The following is a 21551-nucleotide window of genomic DNA, read 5'->3' on the forward strand; positions in this document are numbered from 1 at the left end:
CTATGAACGCTCTGTATACACAAATATCGGCACTCCCCGAGCGGGAACCCACAGGGGAACACATCGCACTTCCTTTAATGGGGTTGTATCACCTCTCACACAACGGGGGCCTTATATAACGGTGATCATCGCGTCCACTAATCTGCCATTACCGAGGAGTCAGGGGCCAATATGGCTTTCACCTCAGTGGACGGGCAACTAGAACACCACAATTGGCCCTCACTAGTGCCCAGCCTTGTAACTAGTGGGTACAAATACCGCCAATGAGAAGAACGTTCACACATACAGTGGGGAAAATAAGTATTTGATACACGGACAACTTTTGCCAGTTTTCCCACCTACACGGAATGGAGAGACCTGCAATTTTTATCGTACGTGGACTTCACCTGTGAGAGACAGAATCTAACAATAAAATCCAAAAAAATCACATTGTAGGATTTTTACATAATTAATTTGCATTTTGATTGCATGAAGTAAGTATTTGATATACGCCCTATTTGCACATTTTTCCTCCTACAAAGAACGGAGAGATCTGTAATTTTTATCGTACGTAGACTTCTCCTGTGAGAGACAGAATCTAAAAATTAAAACCAGTAAATCACATTGTAGGATCGTTACATAATTAATTTGCATTTTATTGCATGAAATAAGTATTTGATCTCCGACCGACCAACAAGAATTCTGCCTATCACAGACCTGTTAGTTTTCCTGTAATAAGCTTCCTACTCTGCACTCATTACCTGTATAAAAGACACCTGTCCACACAATCAATCACACTCCAACCTCTCCACCATGGCCAAGACCAAAGAGCTGTCTAAGGACAACAGGGACAAAATTGTAGACCTGCACAAGGCTGGGATGAGCTACAGGACAATAGGGAAGCAGCTTGGTGAGAAGCAACAACTGTTAGCACAATTATTAGCAAATGGAAGAAACACAAGATGACGGTCAATCTTCCTCTGTCTGGGGCTCCATGTGGGTTATCACCTTATGGTGTAAGGATGATTCTGAGAAAGGTCAGGAATAAGCCCAGAACTACACGAAGGACCTGGTCAATGACCTGAAGAGAGCTGGGACCACAGTCTCAAACATTACTGTTAGTAACACACCACGCAGTCATGGATTAAAATCCTGCAGGACACACAAGGTCCCCCTGCTCACACCAGCACATGTCCAGGCCTGTTTGAAGTTCGCCAATGGCCATCTGGATGATCCAGAAAAGACATGTGAGAAGGTCATGTGGTCAGAGGAGACCAAAATAGAACTTTTTGGTATCAAGTCCACTCACTGTGTTTGGAGGAAGAAGAAGGATGAGTGCAAACCCAAGAACACCATCCCAATCGTAAAGCATGGTGGGGGAAACATACTTTTGGGGGTTCTTTTCTGTAAAGAGGACAGGACGACTGCACCGTATTGAACAAAGGATGGATGGGGTCATGTATCGTGAGATTTTGGCCAACAACCTCCTTCTCTCAGTAGAGTATTGAAGATGGGTCGTGGCTGGGTCTTCCACCATGACAATGACCCGAAACACACAGCCAGGGCAACTAAGGAGTGGCTCCGTAAGAAGCTTTTCAAGGACCTGGAGAGGCCTAGCCAATCTCCAGACCTGAATCCAATATAAAAAATAACCTTTGGAGGAGCTGAAATTTAACGATGCCCAGCGACAGCCCCAGGACCTGAAAGATCTGGAGAAGATCTGTATGGAGCTGGGGGCCAAAATCCCTGCCGCGGTGTCTGCAAACCGGGTCAAGAACTACAGGAAACATCTGACCTCTGTAATTGCAAACAAAGTTTTCTGCACCCAAATATTAAGTTCTGTTTTTCTATTGTATCAAATATTTATTTCATGCAATAAAATGCAAATAATTACGTAAATAATATAATGGGATTTTCTGTATTTTTTTTGAAGATTCTGTCTCACAGGTGAAGTGTACTTACGCTAAAAATTACAGACCTCTCCATTCTTTGTAGGTGGGGAAACTTGCAAAATCTGCAAAACTTTCAAAATACTTATTTTCCACACTGTATCTAAATCCCAACGTAAAGGATATTTAAGCCCCATTCACATTGAACAGGAAAGTTGTAATAAACCTTTAATGAAAATTAACATAAGCGCCGCCACGTATTGTTCTATCTGAGACTGAATCACTAAAATGGGAGCTTTTGGCAAGTAAGAGTAGCAGAAAATCAGACTGACCAGTTGACTCTTAAAAGAGGTCAAAACGGTCCTTTAATTCTTATTTTGTTCCCGCTGCTCCCAAATATTCTGTTTTTTTGTCACACGATGCGGATATATGCTTCTCTTTATTTGCTGCAATCACGCCCTTTTGCACAATGAACAATAAAGCACAGTATAATTTCTGTTACTGGCCTGTAAACCTGTTAACAGACTACAGGCTGCGGTTTATGGCGGCCTGTATTCAGCCGCTGCTGACGGCTGCTACATTCTAGCAATTATCTAGTGTAGTCGTATGGTCCATTACGTTATTCCAAAGTTGGCAAGTTGTCATCTGTCCACAGCAAAGCCGCCGGGGGCCCCCCCTGATCTCAATAATGGGGCTCTGAAACTGTAGTAACCTCCAAAGATTTATCCAGAGCTATAAAGGAGATATACAGGGCTGCGCATACACAAAGTGGTTGCTTCAAACAATTTATGGCAAAGTTCTTGTTTCTTTAGAAATAGGCATTTGCAGCACATGCTAAGTTCTTATGCATTCACTGTCTATAGGACTGAAGATTGCTAAGTGCAGTACAGCGCTCACCTATCCCACAGACAATGAATGGGAGTATGGCGCGCATGCGCAGCTCTGCTCCATTCAGTCTATAGGACTGAAGATTGCGAATTGCAGTACAGCGCTCACCTATCCCACAGACAATGAATTGGAGTATGGCGCGCATGCGCAGCTCTGCTCCATTCACTGTTTATAGGACTGAAGATTCCTAAGTGCAGTACAGCGCTCATCTATCATATAGACAATGAATGGGAGTATGGCGCGCATGCGCAGCTCTGCTCCATTCACGGTTTATAGGACTGAAGATTCCTAAGTGCAGTACAGAGTTCACCTATCATATAGACCAGCGTTCCCCAACTCCGGTCCTCAAGAGCCACCAACAGGTCATGTTTTCAGGATTTCCTTAGTATGCGCAGCTCTGCTCCATTCACTTTCTATAGGACTGAAGATTGCAACACACAGTACAAAGCTCTCCCATCTTCAAATGAAAGCAACTACAGAGCACATTGCTCCTTTGAGCAGCTAGTTATTACCTCTCCTGCTGGTAGCTGCCACGTTAGGAATAACCCTTTATCATACATTGGTAGGTGTCGTAACAATCACCTTCAATGGTTGTATATCACTAGGGGGTATATCATATAAAAGCAATGTAAAACGCTGCCCCCCTACCCCACCTTTACTAGTCCCCTGCGTACAGTTTTCGTTGGTCGGTGGTGGAGTTGGTGCAGGGTGGTGGGTCACAGATCTCCATGCTTTCCTGGTCGCTTCCTTCCTCTGATGTCTCTTCCATCTCCTCTTCGTCAGAGTTTAGCGCTTTGGTCTCTGCCCCTTCTTTCATTTGGATAAGGCTTGCAAGTAACATGGAAGGCCCCAAGAGCTGACGATCTATGCAGTGTAGCTTCCCCCCACGTCTCTTCTGGACAGCAAACCGCGGACTCAGGCCCGGTGTGGTCGTACTTGACCTCCGACGCCCGTCCTTTCTTCCCCCGTGTCCCGGCGTGGCCGTCCCGAGAGGGAGAGCTGGCGGCTGCGTCACAGAGCAACGTCTCTGCATAGAGAGGGTGGTAGACGCCAACCCAGCGCTGGACCTGCGGCGGGCTTTGCCAGTGGTTATCACAACGTTGCTCCTCCGCAAAGCCGGGGGGCAATACGTTTCCGAAGGAGGAGGAGCAGGTTTCTTCTTGAAGTGCCTTTTAAAAAAGGTTTCCATATTGTTCCCGTCGTGGAGGGGGTACGGTACGGACTGGTCAGCGGAGGAGGGGGCTGTTAACGTACAAACCGCCATGTTAGAATTCAGAAGACGCTAAGCTGTCACTTATACAGAGGAGCGTAAAACCCCAAGAAAAAAAAAAGAAAATACAGACGCAATATATAAAGACCCCATAAAGTCAGGATTACATGAATCAATGATCTGTAAACTATCCAGCAACATGGATGTATCACCACCATTCAATGACCTATAGCACTGCTTGTACTGTTTATCCAGAGCCTCCTGGTTCATAGACATACTCCATGTAATAAAGCAGTCCCATATCTGCCAGGGACCTATAGCATTGCTCAGCATTGTAATAGCTATAGTCCCTGACACTTACAGCTCTTCATCACTTGGTCAGCACCAAGGGTGCTGGGACGTCCGTTCTTTCACTTAACAGTATACATTGCTCCTGCTTTTATCTAATGGCTTTCAGCAGGAGTAAAAGCCGATTGTTCCCGATCACTGTCCCATGTATAAAAAGATGGCGATCAGCTGATGGAGAAAATGATCACAACTTCTATGCAGGACTGAAATCATTGTCCTCTTTTGGCCTCTCGCAGCATACTAACTCTCCAACACATGAAGATGGAAACTCCCTTGACTTGGTCTTCTCCCGGCTTTGCTCAGTGGATGATTTCACAAACTCCCCTCTCCCGCTCTCTGACCACAACCTTCTTTCATTCTCTATCAAGAACTGCCATCCCGCTCAGGTCACCCCCACTTTCCACACTTATAGAAACATACTGGCCATTAACACCCAGAAACTTATGAAGAACTTGCAGTCCTCATTGGCCCCAATCTCCTCCATCTCATGTCCTGATTCTGCTCTGAAGCATTACAATGAAACCCTGCAAAGTGCTCTGGATGAAGCTGCTCCTCCTATACATAAAACAACTCGGCACAGACGGCAACAACCGTGGCACACGCTGCAAACACGTTTCCTGCAGCGGTGCTCCAGGTGCGCAGAACGTCTGTGGAGAAAATCTAATCTACCCGAAGATTTCATCCATTATAAGTTCATGCTAAAGACATACAATTCTGCCCTTCACCTCTCCAAACAAACCTACTTCAACACCCTCATCACCTCCCTGTCCAATAACCCTAAACGTCTCTTTGACACGTTCCAGTCCCTACTCAACCCAAGAGAGCAGGCCCCAACCACGGATCTCCGTGCTGACGATCTGGCCAATTACTTCAAAGAAAAAATTGACCACATTCGACAGGTAATCATCTCCCAATCTCTTCATACCATGCACTGTCCTCCCTCCCCCACTGCATCTAGTTCACTCTCTGACTTTGAAGCAGTTACAGAAGAAGAAGTAAGCAGGCTCCTTGCATCTTCTTGCCCGACCACTTGCACCAGTGACCCCATTCCGTCACATCTCCTCCAGTCCCTTTCCCCGGCTGTCACCTCTCACCTAACAAAAATATTCAACCTTTCCCTCGCTTCCGGTATTTTTCCCTCCTCATTTAAGCATGCCATCATACATCCATTACTTAAAAAACCATCCCTCGATCAAAACTGTGCCGCAAATTATAGACCTGTCTCTAATCTTCCCTTCATCTCTAAACTCCTCGAACGCCTGGTCCACTCCCGTCTTACCCGCTATCTCTCAGATAACTCTCTTCTCGACCCTCTTCAATCTGGCTTCCGCTCTTTACACTCTACTGAAACTGCCCTCACTAAAGTCTCTAATGACCTACTAACAGCTAAATCTAATGGTCACTACTCCATGCTAATTCTCTTGGATCTCTCCGCAGCATTCGACACTGTGGATCATCAGCTCCTCCTCACTATGCTCCGCTCCATCAGCCTCAAGGACACCGTTCTCTCCTGGTTCTCCTCCTATCTCTCTGACCGATCCTTCACTGTATGTTTTGCTGGTTCCTCCTCCTCTCACCTTCCCCTTACTGTTGGGGTTCCTCAAGGATCAGTCCTAGGCCCCCTCCTCTTCTCGTTGTATACTGCCCCTATTGGACAAACAATCAGTAGATTTGGTTTCCAGTACCATCTCTATGCTGACGACACCCAATTATACACTTCTTCTCCTGATATCACACCGACCTTTTTAGAAAACACCAGTGATTGTCTTACCGCTGTCTCTAACATCATGTCCTCCCTCTATCTGAAACTAAACCTGTCAAAAACTGAACTCCTCGTGTTCTCTCCCTCTACTAACCTACCTTTGCCTGACATTGCCATCTCCGTGTGCGGTTCCACCATTACTCCAAAGCAACATGCCCGCTGCCTTGGGGTCATCCTTGATTCTGACCTTTCATTCACCCCCTACATCTGATCATTGGCTCGCTCTTCTTACCTGCATCTCAAAAACATTTCTAGAATTCGCCCTTTTCTTACTTTCGACTCTGCAAAAACTCTTACTGTTTCACTTATTCATTCTCGTCTGGACTATTGTAACTCTCTACTAATCGGTCTCCCTCTTGCAAAACTCTCCCCGCTCCAATCTGTCCTGAATGCTGCTGCCAGGATCATATTCCTCACCAACCGTTACACCGATGCCTCTACCCTGTGCCAGTCATTACACTGGCTACCCATCCACTCCAGAATCCAGTACAAAACTACTACCCTCATCCACAAAGCACTCCATGGCTCAGCACCACCCTACATCTCCTCCCTGGTATCAGTCTACCACCCTACCCGTGCCCTCCGCTCCACTAATGACCTCAGGTTAGCATCCTCAATAATCAGAACCTCCCACTCCCGTCTCCAAGACTTTACACGTGCTGCGCCGATTCTTTGGAATTCACTACCTAGGTTAATACGATTAATCCCCAATCCCCACAGCTTTAAGCGTGCCCTAAAAACTCATTTGTTCAGACTGGCCTACCGCCTCAATGCATTAACCTAACTATCCCTGTGTGGCCTATTTATAAAAAAAAAAAAAAAAGGTTCCTCGCATCATGTTCTCATACACTTAATGCAGTATTAGCCCTCTGTGTCTGTACTGCTACATACTGGTTCATGCAGCTTTACATGAACACCCGAGCCTTACACTATGGCCGGTCCGAATAACTAAAGCAATTGTTACCATCCACCTCTCGTGTCTCCCCTTTTCCCCATAGTCTGTAAGCTTGCGAGCAGCAGGGCCCTCACTCCTCCTGGTATCTGTTTTGAACTGTATTTCTGTTATGCTGTAATGTCTATTGTCTGTACAATTCCCCTCTATAATTTGTAAAGCGCTGCGGAATATGTTGGCGCTATATAAATAAAAATTATTATTATTATTATTATTGTCAGCAGCACATCTCCCGCTGTAAATGTGCTGCCGACAATGTTGCATGGCGGCCAAATGATCGTATTAACAATTGCCATTGGCCGCTGTGTAGGACTCCCCTCAAAAAAGGACCCGCATTGTAAGGGGGTAAGGAACTGGCCTAGGTGTCATGAAAGGGTTAACCCTTCTCTGCAGCTCATGCTTCCGAGTGTCAGCAGAGGCTTCATGGGCCTTTGATGTAGGTGATAAGTGGCCTGAGGAGATGCATTTATGTATATATTAATGAGGACCTTTCATATGGTAAATCAGTGTGAGACCCCCCAGCGGTGCCTGCGCAGGGCGAGAGGAGGCAAGCCGAGGGGGATTCTCACCCACATTTTATGCTGACTTCGTGACTACCGAACCTTTGGCTGCAAAAATCTGCAACTATGAAAGTCTTCACTGTGATCTTCAGAGCTGCTGTTCTCTTAAAGGAACAGTGCTTCAAAATTAAAACTTTGGGGAGTGCGGCAGAACAGACGCGCTGTGCACTTACATCACGTGCAGGGTCTCCTGAGCGGGGTAAGTGGGTCCCCAGTCAGGTGGTCGGGTCCATGATGGGAAGAGGACCCATCACCTCCCCTATGATGTTTTATTGGAGCACCTCTTCTACATGTACTTATCAGTTTCCAGGAAGAATAATAGAGGAACAAAAAGAAAAGATTATCCGCAATTTTTTGCAAATGTGAAAGGAGGGGGGGAGGGGGGGATACAAGAATTAGCTAGAACCGCCATGTCAGGAGAGCAGAGGTCATGAAGAAATCCAGGTAAAGTGGCAGCGCGTGCAAAGATCTTCACACCCATCTCATAAAACGCCCAACGCTAATGTGACGTGCATTATCTCACGGATCTCTTACAAGCAGAACAACAAGAGGGGTCTAGTGCCCAAATCCGACATGCTGGCAGAGGAAGGGGGAAAAGGTTCAGCTCCCCAGATATCAGGCGAGAGATGAGCAGGGGTCCGGACATACACAATGTATCACTATAGTGCTGCCATAGAGGAGCAGGGGGTCCGGACATACACAGTGTATCACTATAGTGTCACCATAGATGAGCAGGGGTCCGGACATACACAATGTGTCACTATAGTGTCACCATAGATGAGTAGGGGGTCCGGACATACACAGTGTATCACTATAGTGCTGCCATAGATGAGCAGGGGGTCCGGACATACACAATGTATCACTATAGTGTCACCATAGATGAGCAGGGGTCCGGACATACACAGTGTATCACTATAGTGCTGCCATAGAGGAGCAGGGGGTCCGGACATACACAGTGTATCACTATAGTGCTGCCATAGAGGAGCAGGGGGTCCGGACATACACAGTGTATCACTATAGTGTCACCATAGATGAGCAGGGGTCCGGACATACACAATGTGTCACTATAGTGTCACCATAGATGAGTAGGGGGTCCGGACATACACAATGTATCACTATAGTGTCACCATAGATGAGTAGGGGGTCCGGACATACACAATGTATCACTATAGTGTCACCATAGATGAGTAGGGGGTCCGGACATACACAATGTATCACTATAGTGTCACCATAGATGAGCAGGGGTCCGGACATACACAATGTGTCACTATAGTGTCACCATAGATGAGTAGGGGGTCCGGACATACACAATGTGTCACTATAGTGTCACCATAGATGAGTAGGGGGTCCGGACATACACAATGTATCACTATAGTGTCACCATAGATGAGCAGGGGGTCCGGACATACACAATGTGTCACTATAGTGTCACCATAGATGAGTAGGGGGTCCGGACATACACAATGTATCACTATAGTGTCACCATAGATGAGCAGGGGGTCCGGACATACACAATGTGTCACTATAGTGTCACCATAGATGAGTAGGGGGTCCGGACATACACAGTGTATCACTATAGTGTCACCATAGATGAGCAGGGGGTCCGGACATACACAATGTGTCACTATAGTGTCACCATAGATGAGTAGGGGGTCCGGACATATACAATGTATCACTATAGTGCCGCCATAGATGAGCAGGGGGTCCGGACATACACAATGTGTCACTATAGTGCTGCCATAGATGAGTAGGGGGTCCGGACATATACAATGTATCACTATAGTGCCGCCATAGATGAGCAGGGGTCCGGACATACACAATGTATCACTATAGTGCCGCCATAGATGAGCAGGGGGTCCGGACATATACAATGCATCACTATAGTGTCACCATAGATGAGCAGGGGGTCCGCACATACACCGTGTATCACTATAGTGTCACCATAGAGGAGCAGGGGGTCCGGACATATACAATGTATCCCTACAGTGTCACCATAGATGAGCAGGGGGTCCGGACATACACAATGTATCACTATAGTGTCACCATAGAGGAGCAGGGGGTCCGGACATACACCGTGTATCACTATAGTGTCACCATAGAGGAGCAGGGGGTCCGGACATACACCGTGTATCACTATAGTGTCACAATAGATGAGCAGGGGGTCCGGACATACACAATGTATCACTATAGTGTCACCATAGAGGAGCAGGGGGTCCGGACATATACAATGTATCACTATAGTGTCACCATAGAGGAGCAGGGGGTCCGGACATATACAATGTATCACTATAGTGCAGCCATAGATGAGTAGGGGGTCCGGACATACACCGTGTATCACTATAGTGTCACCATAGATGAGCAGGGGGTCCGGACATACACCGTGTATCACTATAGTGTCACCATAGAGGAGCAGGGGGTCCGGACATATACAATGTATCCCTACAGTGTCACCATAGATGAGCAGGGGGTCCGGACATACACAATGTATCACTATAGTGCAGCCATAGATGAGTAGGGGGTCCGGACATACACCGTGTATCACTATAGTGTCACCATAGATGAGCAGGGGGTCCGGACATACACCGTGTATCACTATAGTGTCACAATAGATGAGCAGGGGGTCCGGACATACACAATGTATCACTATAGTGCCGCCATAGATGAGCAGGGGGTCCGGACATACACCGTGTATCACTATAGTGTCACCATAGATGAGCAGGGGGTCCGGACATACACCGTGTATCACTATAGTGTCACCATAGATGAGCAGGGGTCCGGACATATACAATGTATCACTATAGTGTCAGCATAGATGAGCAGGGGGTCCGGACATATACAATGTATCCCTACAGTGTCACCATAGATGAGCAGGGGGTCCGGACATACACAATGTATCACTATAGTGCCGCCATAGATGAGCAGGGGGTCCGGACATACACAATTTATCACTATAGTGTCACATAGATGAGTAAGGGGTCCGGACATACACAATGTATCACTATAGTGTCACCATAGAGGAGCAGGGGGTCCGGACATATACAATGTATCACTATAGTGCAGCCATAGATGAGTAGGGGGTCCGGACATACACCGTGTATCACTATAGTGTCACCATAGAGGAGCAGGGGGTCCGGACATATACAATGTATCACTATAGTGCAGCCATAGATGAGCAGGGGGTCCGGACATACACCGTGTATCACTATAGTGTCACAATAGATGAGCAGGGGGTCCGGACATACACAATGTATCACTATAGTGTCACCATAGAGGAGCAGGGGGTCCGGACATACACAATGTATCACTATAGTGCCGCCATAGATGAGCAGGGGGTCCGGACATACACAGTGTATCACTATAGTGTCACCATAGATGAGCAGGGGGTCCGGACGTATACAATATATCACTATAGTGTCACCATAGAGGAGCAGGGGGTCCGGACATACACAATGCATCACTATAGTGTCACCATAGAGGAGCAGGGGGTCCGGACATACACAATGTATCACTATAGTGTCACCATAGAGGAGCAGGGGGTCCGGACATACACAATGTATCACTATAGTGTCACCATAGAGGAGCAGGGGGTCCGGACATACACAATGTATCACTATAGTGCCGCCATAGAGGAGCAGGGGGTCCGGACATACACAATGTATCACTATAGTGCCGCCATAGATGAGCAGGGGGTCCGGACATACACAGTGTATCACTATAGTGTCACCATAGATGAGCAGGGGGTCCGGACATACACCGTGTATCACTATAGTGTCACAATAGATGAGCAGGGGGTCCGGACATACACAATTTATCACTATAGTGTCACATAGATGAGTAGGGGGTCCGGACATACACAATGTATCACTATAGTGTCACCATAGAGGAGCAGGGGATCCGGACATATACAATGTATCACTATAGTGTCACCATAGATGAGCAGGGGTCCGCACATACACCGTGTATCACTATAGTGCCGCCATAGATGAGCAGGGGGTCCGGACATACACAATGTATCACTATAGTGTCACCATAGAGGAGCAGGGGGTCCGGACATATACAATGTATCACTATAGTGTCACCATAGATGAGCAGGGGTCCGCACATACACCGTGAATCACTATAGTGTCACCATAGAGGAGCAGGGGGTCCGGACATACACAATGTATCACTATAGTGCCGCCATAGATGAGCAGGGGGTCCGGACATACACAATGTATCACTATAGTGTCACCATAGATGAGTAGGGGGTCCAGACATATACAATGTATCACAATAGTGTCACCATAGAGGAGCAGGGGGTCCGGACATACACAATGTATCACTATAGTGTCAGCATAGATGAGAAGGGGGTCCGGACATACACAATGTATCACTATAGTGTCACCATAGATGAGCAGGGGGTCCGGACATACACCGTGTATCACTATAGTGTCACAATAGATGAGCAGGGGTCCGGACATACACAATGTATCACTATAGTGTCAGCATAGATGAGCAGGGGGTCCGGACATACACAATGTATCACTATAGTGTCACCATAGATGAGCAGGGGTCCGCACATACACCGTGTATCACTATAGTGTCACCATAGAGGAGCAGGGGGTCCGGACATACACAATGTATCACTATAGTGCCGCCATAGATGAGCAGGGGGTCCGGACATACACAATGTATCACTATAGTGTCACCATAGATGAGTAGGGGGTCCGGACATACACCGTGTATCACTATAGTGTCGCCATAGAGGAGCAGGGGGTCCGGACATACACAGTGTATCACTATAGTGCTGCCATAGATGATCAGGGGCTCCGGATATACACAATGTATCACTATAGTGCCGCCATAGATGAGTAGGGGGTCCGGACATACACAATGTATCACTATAGTGCCGCCATAGATGATCAGGGGCTCCGGATATACACAATGTATCACTATAGTGTCGCCATAGATGAGTAGGGGGTCCGGATATACACAATGTATCACTATAGTGCTGCCATAGATGAGCAGGGGGTCCGGATATACACAATGTATCACTATAGTGCCGCCATAGATGAGTAGGGGGTCCGGACGCACACAATGTATCACTATAGTGCCGCCATAGTTTAGCGGTGACCTTCCCTAGTCACGGCTCCCTGGCACTCGGTGATGTATTGGAGGATAATCCTGCGTCCGGGTTGCAGGGACGTTCTCGGCCTTTTTTCCTAAGGCCATATTGGATTGCAGCCCAGAAACATCCAAAAGGACACGGGTCAAAGGTCGTCTCCCAGCAAAGAATGAGCAGGAAACCACTTGTAACAAGCATTTCCTGTGCACGGTCTCCTCGATCTCAGCGCCGGTTTTAATCATCCTCCATTATTCGCCGACCGTTACGTGATAAGCCGCAATCTCATTAATCTGGTGTCCCGTCCGTGCGGGATAATGTCTCCTACACACAGTGTCAGCTATCGGCCGGGGATACAGTGTCACTTATTGCATTACACGGAGACGAGGAAGAGTAACCGGACGCTGGCGACCGCAAGAAAAAAAAACCAGTTTGTGCTGGAGAACAAGAGAGGGGTTAACCTGGAAGCCGCGGGGAAAAAACGAAAAGCAACCCCGGCTATTTATAGGGAGCAGATCTCAGATACACGGACGGCTATTAATAGTGCAGGTGCAGAGCCCGAGATGACGCGGAACCGCCAGAAAGCCAAAAGTCACCGTGTACACAGCGCCGCGGCCGACCCCTCTGCCCAAAAAAACCACAAACCGTAAGGACCCGGCGGCGACATCCGCTGCTCCGTCTGATGGGAGACGCACAGGACCGACTCACGGGGAGAATGCTTCAGAAGAAAACACAAGGTTAACGGAGCTAAAATCAGCGGGAAAATCATGGATTATTAATGGACTGATGGATACGGCTGGTGACAAGCAGCATGCACAAATAGCCTGATACATTTACAGTGGCATGGAAAAGTCCGGGCACCCCTGGTAGAAGACTACTGTTATTGTGAGCAGCAAGTTGAAGATGAAATGATCTGTAAAAAGGCCTGAAGTTACAAATGACACATTGCCTTTGTATTTGTAAAATGCGTATTTCTGTCCATCTTTTACATTTGCCCCCTTTTGCAAGTGTCACAGCTTGTAAATGCTTTTTGTAGCCAAACAAGAGTCTCTTAATCCATCTCTGAGGGGTTTTCCTCCTTTCTTCCAGTTCAGTGAGATTCCTGGGTCGTCTTGCTTCCTCTGATATTTTGAGGTCTAGCCACAGATTTTCAATGATGTTCAGATCAGGGGACTGTGAGGGCCACTGTAAAACCTTCATCTTGCGCCGTTTGAGGTCGTCTATTGTGGATTGTGATTAGCGTTTAGGATCATTACCCATTTGTAGGAGCCATCCTCTTCCTCTTTTCACCTTCAGCTTTTTTACAGATGGTGTTATGTTTGCATGATGAATTTGTTGAAATTTCATTGAATCCATTTTTCCCCCTCTACCTGTGAAATGTTCCCGTGCCATTGGCTGCAGCACAACTCCAAAGCATGATTGATCCAACCCCATGCTTAATGATTGGCGAGATGTTATTTTCCTGAAATTCTTTCCCCTTTTTTCTCCACACACATCTTTCATCATTGTGGACACAGAGTTCTATTTTAACCTCATCGGTCCACTGGACTTGTTTCCAAAACATACCAGGTTTGTTTAGATGGTCTCTTGCATACTTCTGACACTGAATTTTATGGTGAGGATGCAGGAGAGGTTTTCTTCTGATGACTCTTCCATGAAGGCTGTATTTGTGCAGGTTTCTCTGAATAGTAGAACAATGTGCCACAACTCCAGATTCTGCTAGATCTTTCTGATGTTCTTTTGCAGTCAAGTAGGGGTTCTGAGCTGCTTGTAGGATTGCGAGATTGGCAAATATCACTGGAATTTTGCATGGTCTTCCAGAACTTATATTGACCTCCACTGTTCCTGGTAACTGCTATTTCTTAATTACATTATGAGCTGAAGACAGGGCAACTTGAAAACGTTTTGCTCTCTTCTTATAGCCTTCTGCTTTGTGGGCCTCCACCATTTTCAGAGTTCTAGGCAGCTGCTTTTAAGAACCTATGGCTGCTGTTTTTTTTGGCACAAGGTTAGAGGAGGCTGGGTTTTTATAATGCTGGGAAATTTGCATAACCTGGCCTTTTCTAACGATGATAGTGAACAAGCCAGAACCCTAACAGGATGATTAAAGGGCTGAAACCTTGGTCAAAGCGATCTGAGCACACAACTCTCCAAGGGTGCACAATAGCAGTAATTTTGACCAGGGGTGCCCAAACTTTTACATGCCACACTACATGCTGGAATCTCGGTTTTCAAAAGTTGGGGTGCACAGGGGCCCTAAATGTAAGAATTAGCAGACCTCATAAAGACAACTGTGAATTCATTGTAGAACTCGGTAAGCAATGTATTTCTCACGGATCCCTGTGGTAAGTGTTGCTAAGTTTGTTGACCCCTGTGTAATAGGGGACGCCGCCTGTGAAGCCCGGTAGACGGGGACGCCGCCCGCGCAGTCCGCTAGACGGGGACGCCGCCCGCGCAGTCCGCTAGATGGGGACGCCGCCCGCTAGACGGGGACGCCGCCCGCGCAGTCCGCTAGACGGGGACGCCGCCCGCGCAGTCCGCTAGACGGGGACGCCGCCCGCGCAGTCCGCTAGACGGGGACGCCGCCTGCGCCCTCCGGTAGACAGGGCTGCCGCCTGCGCCGTCTGGTAGTCAGTCAGGTGGTTTCCATAGGACTGTGATAATGATGCAGCTTGCTGTCCCCCTACCCCTCCAGTAGTCAGTGTTATAATGCTTGCAGACCCCTGTCACCGATGTAGCAGTTATTCTCTCCCTATACAGCCAGAACATTGTTTTGCAGACCCCAATATTCAGCATTGTGCTATTTTCACGTTCCCTAACAGTCAGAATTTCCATATTTGCAGACTTTAGCAGTCAGCGTTACACATATTGCCGCCCGCCCCCCATAGTTTTTAGTGTTACGCTGTTTTGGGACCTCAAATGCCATCTGAGTCATAACCAAAACAAAAAACAAAACAGCAAGGAGAGTTCACCAAACTAAAAAAGCAAAAATGAGAATAGCAAAATACATTTTTATTTTTTTTGCAACTCCCCAAATTTTCCTCCGTGTCTCTACTCATGAAGCGCAATGTACATACATGGTCACATAGTACAGGAGCCGTATATCACAGATAAAGGCTCGGCCCATTACTGCCACGGACATCAAGCGTCGCGCCGCACTTGGGTCATGCTCACAGTGACGCTTAGGAGGCCCCGTCAGGAATATTTGTATAAATGGAAAACGCTGACGTCGCCGGTGGGAATCGGCGCTACAAGATAAAGTCATGAAAATTCATGCAAAGCAGCAGAGAGAAGGGTATAGATGGTATAACAGGAGTATGGCAGCCGGGGAAGTCCAGGCCGCTCAGCGAATAAAGAATATACTTTTCAGCCGCCGCAGATCTGAGCACGGGGTCTTCTTGGTTTAGGTTCACTGGACCCCAAAGTCAACCATTGGTAATCTAAGGTTCCTACCTGTAAGTGGAGATAAAGCAGTGACCAAACCGGTCAGCAATCGCATCGAAGAGTATTGTACCCAGACTCTCCTGGCATGGCTGATAACAGGGAGCAATAGCTTGCATTTAATTGTCCAAAAAAAATGTAAATGCAAAAAACCCAAAAGAAGAATAGTTAATCTGGAAACTGTAATTTATTGACACTCAACCACATTAAATCTCGATCACAACAAATATAAATATATATATATATATATATATATATATATATATATATATATATATATATATATATATATATACATATATACATACATATATACATATACACACACACTATATATTTACTCATACAAAGCATACTATATATATATATATATATATACACAAATATATATATTTACATACACAAAGCATACTATATATAAACACAAGCACCTATACATATAAATTTATATATGCACATGTACACACACACACACACACACAATATACACATTTTACATACATACATAAATGCATGTATATACGCAGTACACACAAGATATACACTTCTATATAGATACACACACATTATACATCCATACATATACATGGCACATGTACGGCCATCTTTTAGTGAAATAAAGGATCTTTTTTTTTTGGGGTGGACGGTGAGGGCCACCTTTCTTTTTCTCTTTGGCAAATTTTGGATTGACTTTATTTTGGTGCTGCACCTAAGATTCCAATAGTGTGTCGGAAAAACACGTCCATAAGTTACCGGACACTTGGGCAGATTTGGATATTTGGTGTCGGATTTTTATTACCACACATATAAAATATACACTTTTATATAGATACACACACATTATACATACATACACAAATGCATGAATATACACAAATAAACAGAAAGTATACACATAAAATATACACTTCTATAGAGATGCACACATTATACATCCACACATATACATAATGCACACACACTGTAAATACATTTTACATACATACACAAATGCATGTATATACACAGATAATATACACTTCTATATAGAAACACACATATACACGGTACACACACACAGTAAACACATGCATGTATATACACAGTACACACATAAAATACATACACAGCATACATTCACAGACATATAATCATACATACACCGTACACACACATACATTATCAGCACATCCAGTTTTCAGAGCAGATATTTGACAGATTTCCACCAATAAAGGAGATTACAGGATATTCCCCACACCGATCCGATCCCCATCCCATCCTAACGACTCCCAATTCCGTGCTGGATAGTTACAAATTATTGCTTCAGAAATGTTTCCGACTCCAAAATCCCAACAACCCTTATCCCCCCCCCCCCTCCACTTTTATCAATTACTTTTAAAAAGTACACAAAGCCCCTTACCCCCCCGCTCTGCCGCCCCTAAATAAAGAAACTGGTTAAGAAATAAAAGTCTGTGACCTGATCCGCCGGGCAGGAGATTCAGCGCAGTCAGAGACCGGGAGCGATCCACTGTGTAAGAAGAGATGAGGAGGATTAGTCAGGAGGAAGCACGAGCTGGTGAGACGAGCGTGCACCCGTGTGAGCCCCGCCGCGGAGTGTCAGCGTGAGAACGAGGAAACCGGCAGCCTGTCAAAGCGAAAGGTGAGTGTGCCGTGTAGGCGTGCGACAGCCAGCGTCCGGGGAGCAAACGATGACTAAAGTGTCAATAGGGGCGTAGGTGGGGTGCGCTGCAGATTGTGATGTGGGGCAGATATGGGGTCAAGCGTGCCAACTGTGATGTTATATAGAAGTTCCCCACAATGCACCTGGGTGCAGGGTATACAGGGTATATACAAGGTGCGCGGTGTGAGAGTGTATAGGGGAGAGAGGAGGACGCTGTTGCCCATCTCCCGGCTCGCAGGCACCGGACTTCAGTCCTAGTTTGGAGTTTGGGTTATGAGGTTCCCCCCTCCAGCGCAGGAGGACACAGAAGCCTCATTGGTAAGAAACAGAGAGAACAGCGAGGAGGAGCATGGAAGGGAGGAGGAGGACATGAAGGAGCAGGTGAGCACGACAAGACACCAAACCGCCTGCCCAGGGGTCCAAAACAGCGGACGGCATGGTGGAAGGACCCTGCAGGGTACAAGAGAGGAAGCAAGCGAGCATAGCCGGACAGGGGGCAGCGAGGGGCGCTGCTGCAGGAAGAGGAGGACGGAGGGTCCTGGTCTTTTTCGTCTCCAAATAGCAACTGCACTGTTAACCATCCGGTGACCAAAGTCCCCTAAGCCCCATGCAACGAGAAGAAAGTCAAAAAAGTCCTGCAGTCGTCAACTGAAACATTCACTTCAATGGAGCTGAACTGCAATACCAGACAAAACCTACAGACAGGGGTGTCGCTGTTTTTGGAAGAAAGCAGCATAGTTTTGCATTTTTTAAAATCCTGTGCAACTCCCTGGAAAAGTAAACGATCAAAGGGGAGAAAGTCATTTAGGACTGGACTATAGAAATGGGACAAAATAAAAGGAGCTATGGGAAAAAATAGCCGTCATATCAGATATCTCACAATGACCAATCACACTGCGCTGCCCCACAGAGGCCAGCAGGTGGCGGCATAACAGATTGTCATGGTTACTGCACACTATACAGAACTAGTGATCAAATCATGGAAGGTTCAAGTCCCCTAGTGGGACTTTAAAAAAAATATATATATATAAATATATATTTCAGGAAATACAAAAAAATAGACTCATCCCAATCCAAAAAGAATGAAAAAAAAAAATCACGCATCACTTAGACTGGGGCAACATGTGTCACACAATAAGTCACGCGATCAAGAATATTTGTGCAAATTGTCTGCGACCATTATATTACTCGCATTTCACTGTAAATAAAACCGCCAAGTTGTAGACAAGTCGCATGTGAGTTGTACTGGAGTCTATGGCGGCGTGCAACTTGTGATCCGCGACACATATGCGACCGCGGGAAATCATTACATTCAATGTTACAAAGTGTCCCTGCGATTCCAGTGTCACTAGGATCCGCGCCACCGTGTAACCCTAGTAATATAAGTCCAATCTATGACCATATACAATTAGCCCATATGATAAACGGCACAAAAATAATGTAAAAAAAATCGCAACGGCCAGAATTGCCATTTTTCAATCACCGTACCCCAACGGATGTACGGTCCCCAAAGAAGTAAGCAACAGCTTCGCACATAAAAACAACCAGCCCCGATGAGGCTCCATCCTGGAGAATTTTGCCACCGGGACATTTTATTTCCCCAAAATTAAACACCTAAACATAAAACGCAAGAATAACAAAATTGCATTTTTTTTTCCGTTTTTCGTTATATGGTAAAATAAACGGTGAAATTCAAAATGACAACTCGGCCTGCAACAACCAAGCCCTCGTCCGGCCGTGACGGCACAGAAATGAAAAAAAAAAAAAAGAGGTAGAGGTAAAAAGAGCGCAAAAACAAGGAGATTCGTCCTATCATGGAGGGGTTAAAATTGACTTAATTTGCATTTTGCTGCAGCCAGAAAAACCTTCCAATGAGGCAGAAAACGTCTTCAGCAGAACGGATCTACTACGGTGGAACAAAGTCCAAGGGTGAATCCGCTCTTCCAGAAGAAGCGCGGAGCTCGCTGGGCATCACTGGGGTGAGCGGAGGCGCCGGATGGGCACACACCGATCCTCAGATCCTTCCAGTTCCCCAAAAACATTACGTCGCAGGAACATCCAGACAACGGGCAGTTTAATAATGCGACACCTCTAGGGTCATCACTTCCTAAAACAAGCTCAAAAACCTGAACCAATGGTCATCACTCACTGCCTGAATATTGTGCACCAGCTGGTGACTGGCACCTGGCAGACTACATTGATTATACTGGGTTCTGTTAAAGCCCCATTGAAATTTATTGATTTTTTCACTGGATCTGTTTGAAAAAAAAAGAAAAAGAAATTAAACAGACCAACATGACCCTTAGAAACCCCTAGTTACCAGCAGCTGCCACTAGAGGGAGCCAACTTGGCCTCCAGCGCAGATACTAAGCGCAATGTGTAACCAATATGCAGGGAGCTCCCTCTAGTGGTGGCTGCAGGTAGTAAGGCGTTCATGATTCAGCACTGAGATTAGGAAACTAAGGTCAGGATTTTGGAACTTAACACAACATGGCGTTAGGAGGAAGACAAACACGTACAGCAGCATTACTACTTTTGCTGAGATCAGCAAAATATCATCAGCGAAATATCCAACCCAGAAACAAGAAGCATCTGGGAAGAGTAACCCTAGACCGTCCATAACCTACGAAGCCCCCCGCCAGTCGTCTCACATACCCCAACATTAAGAGGGAGTCACTGTCAGAATCATCCATGTAAAGGCCCTAAAAGAGGGAAGGAACTGCCACAAAGAGCAGTGCCCAACTCCTAGATAACCGTGGGTGGGGGTATGGCAGGGTCCATGGAGAAACAGATAATGGAAGAGACAAAACATTGGAAGGTGAAGGGGACACAGAGGAAGAGATGAAAGCAGGAATGTGTCACAGGAAACTGAACATATAACTCCACAGGGGTAGGAAATGGGAAGGAAAGGGGAAGGGAAGAGGAAAGGAACGAGGGAGTAAAAGGTAAGGAATGAGGGAGTAAAAGGTAAGGAACGAGGGAGTAAAAGGTAAGGAACGAGGGAGTAAAAGGTAAGGAACGAGGGAGTAAAAGGGAAGGAACGAGGGAGTAAACGGTAAGGAACGAGGGAGTAAACGGTAAGGAACGAGGGAGTAAACGGGAAGGAACGAGGGAGTAAAAGGGAAGGAACGAGGGAGTAAAAGGGAAGGAACGAGGGAGGAAAAGGGAAGGAACGAGGGAAGAAAAGGTAAGGAACGAGTAATTAAAGGTAAGGAACGAGGGAGGAAAAGGTAAGGAACGAGGGAGGAAAAGGGATGGAAAGAAGGAGGAAAAGGGAAGGAACGAGGGAGGAAAAGGGAAGGAACGAGGGAGGAAAAGGTAAGGAACGAGGGAGGAAAAGGGATGGAAAGAAGGAGGAAAAGGGAAGGAACGAGGGAGGAAAAGGGAAGGAACGAGGGAGGAAAAGGGAAGGAACGGGGAAGGAAAAGTGGGAAGAAAGAAGGAGGGAAAGGTGAAGGAAAGAAGTAGGAAAGTGAAAGGGAAGGGAAAGAAAGAGGGAGGAAAAGGGAAGGAAAGAAGAAAAAGCAAAAGAAATAGAAAGAAAAAGAGAACTGAAGAAGAAAGGTGATATGTAGGTATGAAAGAAATAGAAATGCAATGGATAAATTGAAAAAAAAATAGAAAAAGATAGATAATATATAGATAAAGGATAGATGATAGATAGATAATATATAGATAAAGGATAGATGATAGATAGAGAATATATAGATAAAGGATAGATGATAGATAGAGAATATATAGATAATAGATAATGGATAGAT

General features: G+C 46.1%; 1 protein-coding gene across 8 annotated transcripts in view; it reads right to left on the reverse strand.

The window, feature by feature from the left end:
* Nucleotides 1-21551, reverse strand: part of DGKZ (diacylglycerol kinase zeta) — a 172992-nt gene that overhangs the window by 60245 nt on the left and 91196 nt on the right. For 5 of the 8 annotated variants that reach the window (XM_069740305.1, XM_069740304.1, XM_069740301.1 and 2 more), the window contains exons 1-2: nucleotides 17587-17634; nucleotides 3431-3998 (exon numbers count right to left, since the gene is read on the reverse strand). The exons of the other annotated variants lie outside the window; for them this stretch is intronic. In XM_069740305.1, coding sequence (XP_069596406.1) covers nucleotides 3431-3945 — 515 coding nt within the window. In that variant the 5' untranslated portion in view covers nucleotides 3946-3998; nucleotides 17587-17634. Of the gene's footprint in view, nucleotides 1-3430; nucleotides 3999-17586; nucleotides 17635-21551 lie in introns of those variants that run through there. 8 annotated transcript variants of the gene reach the window in all.

The sequence above is a fragment of the Ranitomeya imitator genome, chromosome 9 (genome assembly GCF_032444005.1).
Source record: "Ranitomeya imitator isolate aRanImi1 chromosome 9, aRanImi1.pri, whole genome shotgun sequence".
Lineage (NCBI taxonomy): Eukaryota > Metazoa > Chordata > Amphibia > Anura > Dendrobatidae > Ranitomeya > Ranitomeya imitator.